Source organism: Bison bison, unplaced genomic scaffold, assembly GCF_000754665.1.
Source record: "Bison bison bison isolate TAMUID 2011002044 unplaced genomic scaffold, Bison_UMD1.0 scf7180017864370, whole genome shotgun sequence".
Classification (NCBI taxonomy): domain Eukaryota; kingdom Metazoa; phylum Chordata; class Mammalia; order Artiodactyla; family Bovidae; genus Bison; species Bison bison.
The window spans coordinates 1828510-1836322 of record NW_011494942.1 but is presented as its reverse complement, the minus strand read 5'-3'; the positions used below and the strand labels follow the sequence as shown (position 1 = coordinate 1836322).

At 35.6% G+C, this 7813-nt stretch overlaps 1 protein-coding gene across 15 annotated transcripts in view; it reads left to right on the top strand.

The window, feature by feature from the left end:
- NRXN1 (neurexin 1) overlaps nt 1-7813 on the top strand; it is a 1228156-nt gene that overhangs the window by 1219347 nt on the left and 996 nt on the right. For all 15 annotated transcript variants that reach the window (XM_010855914.1, XM_010855913.1, XM_010855911.1 and 12 more), the window contains one exon: nt 5284-7807. In XM_010855914.1, coding sequence (XP_010854216.1) covers nt 5284-5591 — 308 coding nt within the window. In that variant the 3' untranslated portion in view covers nt 5592-7807. The remainder of the gene's footprint in view (nt 1-5283; nt 7808-7813) is intronic.

The following is a 7813-nucleotide window of genomic DNA, read 5'->3' as shown; positions in this document are numbered from 1 at the left end:
TGGTTGTGTTAGCTTGCTGCTACTGCTGCTAAGTCGCTTCAGTCGTGTCCAACTCTGTGCGACCCCATAGACGGCAGCCCACCAGGCTCTGCCATCCCTGGGATTCTCCAGGCAAGAACACTGGAGTGGGTTGCCATTGCCTTCTCCGTTGTGTGAAAGTGAAAAGTGAAAGTGAAGTCGCTCAGTCGCAGCCGACTTGTAGCGACCCCATGGACTGCAGCCTACCAGGCTCCTCCATCCATGGGATTTTCTAAGCAAGAGTACTGGAGTGGCTTGCCATTGCCTTCTTCGTGTGTTAGCTTAGCTTTACCTATAAACCAGTTAACTTTTGACTATTTGGGGACTTGTTGCTAATCTATACCCATTCCATTTTTTTAGTGCCTCTCTTTTACATGTTTTTTAAGTGTTCTCATCCCTTGCTGCAACAAAGAAAAGGAGACTATGTGAAAGTAAAATTTAGTTCATTTATTTGTTTTTTAGCACTACTGAAAAAAAACACATTGTAGATTTTAAAAAATCATTTATAATGTTTCGATTCAGTTTACTAGGATGTATAAAGAGAATGCAAAATACCAAAGTCATTAAATACAATTGCTTAGGGAGGTCTCTGATTAAATTTCTTTCTTCATACTGTTATGAATAGTGAAAAAATGACTGTATTTTTTTAATAAAAATTTTTTAACCAATTTATATAAGAAGGTATTTAGCCTTTTTAGGCTTCCCTGGTAGCTCAGACAGTAAAGAATCTGCTTGCAATGTGGGAGACCTGAGTTCAATCCCTGGATTGGGAAGATCCCCCAGAGAAGGGAATGGCAACCCATTCCAGTATTCTTGCCTGGAGAATTCCATGGATAGAGGAGCCTCAGTTCAGTTCAGTTCAGTTCAGTCGCTCAGTCGTGTCCGACTCTTTGCGACCCCATATACTGCAGCAGTGAGCTACAAAGAGTCAAACATGACTGAGTAACTAACACTAGCCTTTTTAGCCATTTATTCTATTCTCTACATTTAAATTCATAGGAATTTCCTCAGAGATATTTCAGCAATCATCAAAATAAACCATTAATGACCATCAATAAGGGAAACCACATTTATAATTCATAAAAATATTTAAATTTCTCTAGCCATTTTTGTACATGTGAGAGAGATGTCCCATTAACTCTTAAGCATGTAAGTACATAAGTGATCTTAGCATAAAAATTAAGAAAATTATCACTTAGCTTTCAGATTGGAAGCATAGGCAGAAAACATTGTTAAATAATCAATTAAATATGGAACCAACTACATATTCCAAATAGACCTATCATAATACCTGTGGTGGTTATTAATTTTCATTGTGAATCAGGAAAAAAGGGGGATAAAATGTTTCATCATTGGGTTTGTGGTATCTATTTTCATGATATTTAGAATTCTTATTTATGTATGAGTTACAGAGCTATTTAAGGACTGCATGAGAAGCAGCATTTTGGCCGGAGTTCCAAAAGAGACAAATGTTTTCCTTAATCAGGAGGCATTTCTCAAATAGCTCTATGGCAAAGTGGAAGCATCTGAGGCTTTTGCTTTGGTCTTTGTCATCTCATTTTAGTTTTACCATCAATTTGGTTTTGGTTTGCTCCTTCAACAGTTGTGAAAACATGTAAGAAATTTTTGAACAGATAAAAATCAGATTAAAATTCTCTGATAAGATAGTCCATTGACAATACCTACTCCTAAATGAAAAAAAAAAAAAAAAGTACATATATATTCTTAGTTTAGAAAATATAAAATGTAGAGATTTCCCTCTTGGTCCAATGGGTAAGACTCCATGCTCCCAATGCAGGGGGCCCTGGTTCAATTCCTGGGCAAGCAACTAGATCCCACATTCCACAACTGAGTTCTCTGTGGCCCCAACTTAAAAAAAAAAAATCCTGTGTGCAGTAACTAAAGATCCTGCCTGCTGCACTAAGACCCAGCACAGCTGAATAAATAAATTAAATATCTATTTTAAAAAAGGAAAAAAATGTAAACCCTCCATTCCATTAAAACTCTCAAGTCTGACTATCATGAACTATATGTTAGGATTTTATCTCTCTTCTCTCCATTTATTTCTGACAGACAAAGTGAGGTAATTATGAAAATGTGTTTAAAAGGAAAGCATTCCAACAGGTGGGGCAAATGATTTAGGTAATGTTTAAATAAAACCCTTTTCCAGCTTTTGAGACACCATGGTGAGAGAATGCTCCACAAAATGAGCAAGTAGAAAGTCGTCATTTAGTGAAAGTTAGCAGCTGAGCTAATTGGCAGACTTTGGCAAAGATGAGGTATTTGAAAGAGAAAGTGCTGCCTTCGGTTTGTCAGGTAGTGACAGAGTTCCCGCAATAGGTTCTGTTCTTGAGAGGAAATTAATTTCTTGTAATCAAATGCTGTGGATTATAGTCTTCAGCGCCTTCTGCCTTGGCCACAGAAGCAACTCCAAGGCGTTTTAATTTGGCAACATTACATGCCCTTTTGTAAAACAAGGAGGGGATACATTCAGCATACAAAGGTTTCACCTGCTACATTTTGTAGCTCCAGAGCATATTGCTTCTTTGAAAGCTGTTCCTTTGTTAGTGACTATATCTGTAAGGCTTTATTTGGGGAAGGAAAGGAAAATGACAGCAAGAAACCCACATTTGGCAGATGAAATCCTGGTGATGTTTGAAAATGGAATTATAAAGCAGTATGGTGCTAAGTGATAGATAAATGATCCCCAATAGCTAATAGGGACTTTTGTAGAAATATTTTAAAAATTACTAATAATAGTGTAATAAAAGTACCATTTTAGTCTTTGGAAATGTTCAATTTCTGGTGTGTATATATATATATTACACACAAAACCTTCCACATATACACACATACATATATTCAATATTTATGCAATCTTGAGATTATGTAAATTCATTCTGCATAATTTACAAAGAATATCATTTTGAAAATTATAGAATTTTAATTCATTACATCTGAAAAGTTATCTTTTTTCTATAAAACAAAGGAAAAGATGGAGATTCAGAGAAAGAGAGAAAAACACAATCCTTAGGGAAACATGACCTGGGATCAGAGATGAGACAGAATACTACCTCTACAGTTCCTTTTCTTCTAAGTTGTTTTAAATAATAAATTTATAAGGTAAAGGAAAAGAACCGCTCCCCTCTCTTCCAAATCTGCAAGCTAAACCCCAGGACTTTTCTCCCTATCTGTGATTAATTTCAGTGACTGACTTCTTGGAGAAAAATATTTGAATGCCCCCTGCAATCCACTTCTTGTACCCAAGGAAGAACTTTATACTTTGGAAAGACAGAATGAGGGTTTTATCAATTGAATAAAAGTGAGGCAGTCAGCCCTTTATTTATGATCATCTGCTACATACTGAATTTTGAGTCAAAATCATTCTAGATAGTCTTTAAAGTATGTAAAAATATTTTCTTACTTTCTCCTCTCAAATTTGGTCATGGTGATCACTCAACCACTGCCAGTAAATGAATAATGTACATATATATTTAGGTAAACAGATAAACCTTCAATAGTAAAGGAAATCAGTTCTGTTTTAGTCTGTACAATTGTGAGTAATGCTCACTTCCGCAGCACACATACTAAAACTGGAATGATACAGAGATTAGTAGGACTCCAGGGATGACACAAATTCATGAAGCCTTCCATATTTTTACAAACATCTCATACAGCTCAATCTCAAAAAAATGAACAACGCAATAAAAATTTGGGCAGAAGACCTAAATAGACATTTCTCCAAAGAAAACATACAGATGGCCAACAAACACATGAAAAGATACTCAACATCACTAATTATTAGAGAAATGCAAATCAAAAATGCAATGAGGTATCACTTCACACCTGTCAGAATGGCCATCATCAAAAAATCTACAAACAATACATTCTGGAGAGGCTGTGGAGAAAAGAGAATCCTCTTGCATTGTTGGTGAGAATGTAAGTGATACAGCCACTATGGAGAACAGTATGAAGGTTCTTAAAGAAAGTAAAAATAGAACTACTATATGATCCAGCAATCCCACTACTGGGCATTTACCCAGAGAAAAGCATAATTCAAAAAGACATGTGTGCCCCAGTGTTCACAGCAGCACTATTTATAATAGCCAGGATGTGGAAGAACCTAAATATTCATCAGCACGGGAGTGGATAAAGAAGATGTGGTACATGTATACAGTGGAATATTACTCAGCCATAAAAGGAACAAAACTGAATCATTTGTAGAGACATGGATGAACCTAGCGACTGTCATACAGAGTGAAGTAAGTCAGAGAAAAACAAGTATTATATATTAATGTGTATATGAGGAATATAGGAAAATGGCATAAATGATGATATTTGCAAAGCAGAAATAGAGACCCAGACATAGAGAACAAATGTATGGATACCAAGGGCGATAGGAGGAAGTGGGATGACCCGGGAGATTGGGACTGACATATGTATACTATTGATAAAACATATAAAATATAAGAACCTACAGTATAACACAGGGAGCTCTACTCAGTGCTCAATGGTGACCTAAATGGGAAGGAAATCCAAAAAGAGGAGATATATATGTATATATAAAACTGATTCACTTTGCTGTGCAGTAGAGACTAACACAACATTGTATATATATGTATATACTCCATAGTTGGAGTATAGTCTATAGAGTATAATAGATAAAATTAATTTCTAAAAACTGTGACTAAAATAACACTTTTAAAAGCAGTCAATTTGACTCTTCAAAATGCCTGTTTTATCTTATTGTTCAATACTGTATTCATTGCAATAGGAGGCAATGTGATTTCTGAAGTAATCCTAAATTTAGCCATCATATTTCAGTCAAGAGTTAGCCATAAGCAGTCTGTATCAACATCAATTTGATTCTTAAAATGATTATTCTCTAATATTATATAGTCATTATGATGCTATACATTTTCCACGTTGAATTTATTGCTCTTCACCTAACACAGCAATATGGCCCTTTAGAACTACATGGAGCTAATTTGGAGCTACCCTTACAACACCCTGTTAACAAAAGTGATCTGTGAAAAAGAAGAGATGGTAACAGATCGCTCTCTCAACGGTATGATTCATTGTCCTTAGTTTTTAGTGACCACCAGGTGTAGGCATCACTACACTTACTAGCTTCAGTATCCTTTTTCAAGAGCAGTAGGCACAGGCATTATCCATTAGGCATGAAAATAGATGGTAAATGTGACTCTCTGACATTCGGGAAACTCCATAATCACTCGGTGTTTTTTCTCACCCTCTTTCCTACAGCCAACCCAACACGGGCAGGCGGGAGAGAGCCGTACCCAGGCTCAGCGGAAGTGATTCGGGAGTCCAGCAGCACCACGGGCATGGTCGTGGGGATCGTAGCCGCTGCCGCCCTATGCATCCTCATCCTTCTCTATGCTATGTACAAGTACAGAAACCGGGATGAAGGCTCGTACCACGTGGACGAGAGTCGAAACTACATCAGTAACTCAGCACAGTCCAATGGGGCTGTTGTAAAGGAGAAACAACCCAGCAGTGCGAAAAGCGCCAACAAAAACAAGAAGAACAAGGATAAAGAGTATTACGTCTGAGCCCAAGACCTGAAAAAGGACCCTTGTATAGAAATAGTCTTCATTTTATCCGAGACATAATATAAACTTATTTACTTTCCTTTTTATGAAGCACATACAAAAGAAGACAGGGAATGCAATCAGGAAGGAAAGACTGTTTTTAAAAAATAAAAACAAGTATCTCATGCTCTTGTTTCTCCAAAAAAGAAAAAAAGAAAAAAATTAACAGGGGCCAATAAATTCCTTAACATCCACAGTGTTTTAATTTACTCTGCCTGTCTTTATGTTGCTGGAACATTTCTAAAAGACAGTGATGACCACATGCATTCATAAAGCAAAGGAGTATTACAACATCGGGAGGCACAACACAAAAACAACACAAAACACAACACAGAAAAAGAAGCTACCTATGATCCCAGATTTAGCCAAAGTGCTAGCGCTTTCCTGAGAAATCAGTTAGTCTGATGGCCAGAGAAGACTGTCATTTTGAGTGACTCCACCTGCAAACCTTTTCCGAGTTCACTGCCTGGCACAGCTGGAACAGTGGCTGAAACGAACTTGCACTTGAAAAAAAGTGGTGACTTTTTTGAAGACTTGTGTAGGAACACATTCAAAAAGCCCCTTTCTGGTTGTGAGAGAAAAAAAGAAAGTATGGAGGCCTTATTTTCAACAATGTGAAAGATAAGGCACATTTTCACACTAAAATTTCAAAACAGAAACAACAAAAAATAAACAAGAAGGTATAGATGCAATCATTGGGAAATTTTCATGCACGCTTAATATGTTATTACATATGTTTATATAAAATCCATTTCTGTGTGCTTTCTGGACTGTGATAAGTGATGTTTTATAGCCTGTTGTATAGAAAATGCAAACTATATCTCTGCTCTTCAGCCCTTTTTGGTAAATTCAATGTTATAAGTGTTGCTAACTATAGGGAGTTTTATGACATCAGATCAGCAATTATTTCAGGGTGTTTTTTTTTTTTTTTTTTGCCACCATTATAAATTGCCAAAATTACTTAATTTTTTTTTTAAATTACAATGTAGTGTTTATTCTAAGGAAGATATGTATGAATGTATATAAAAAGACTCAGCTACTTTTTTTCCTTTACATGTACAGCCTTCATTCTGTTGCAATTAAGTTTTAGTATTTGTATGAAAGGTGTGGATTAGAAGGCAAACTATATACATATGTATCCTATAATCTTCTTTACTCCCCCAAATACTCACATTTCCCACATACATTCCCATTCATGATCACAGATATGTGCACACACACAAATACACACACAAATCCAGAGGAATCCATCAGACAGGATGGAAGACCCAAACGTACATATAATAGAAAATATTTACTGACATATTGAAAAGCAGGAAGGAAGATAGTTGTGCCAAGATATTGATGACAAATGGGGTGATTTGCTTCACTGAGATATGCTCCTGGGAAACTTCCAGAAGATTTTGGTCCCTAAAGAAATGGAACATTTTCTTATCAAGTAAACTATCACTGGTATCTTGCTGCATGAATATGAACCATTAAGTGGGCAGGTTGCAGAAGCAAAATTGATTGATCTATACCTTAACCCTGGCTGCTACAATTGAAAACTTTGTTTCCAATGAAATTATATATATAGTCTCTAAACCTGATGTGCATGATAAACATTTTTGGAAAGTAAACACTTTCTCAACTAAAAAAGTATTTTCAGTAATTTTTGATTCTATATTACTATCCATTTAAGAAAATCATTATCTGTTGATTATTGACTATAATTTAACTTTTCTGGTTTTACATATATATCATTAAATATAGCTTTAGTTTAACACACATTAAGTAGTGGAAACATATAGATTATATGCTTGTTTTGCATATTGTTTCAATGATGTTCATAGCAATAAATTATTAGTCTGAGAAGGCAATGCAAAGGAAATGCAATATTAGATTGGAAGGTGATGTCTCAGTAAAAATTGGTTGCATTACTTTAACATCTCCTAAAAGAATATTAGATTTTATAGAAGAGAAGAATAATTTTACAATTTGCTTTAATCAGAAAAGGCAAAAAAATGCAAAACATCTTTTGTGATACTTCAGTTGATGAAAAAAGCCAAGAAGTGGCCTGGATTATAGACATACAGCACCTTAGATATATGTATAATTCATAGCAAATCACCACCATCTATGGTTGCCAAGTAATTGTCATATATGAAAAGTCCTAAAGGCTTTTCATGACCCAGAAAGTAGAG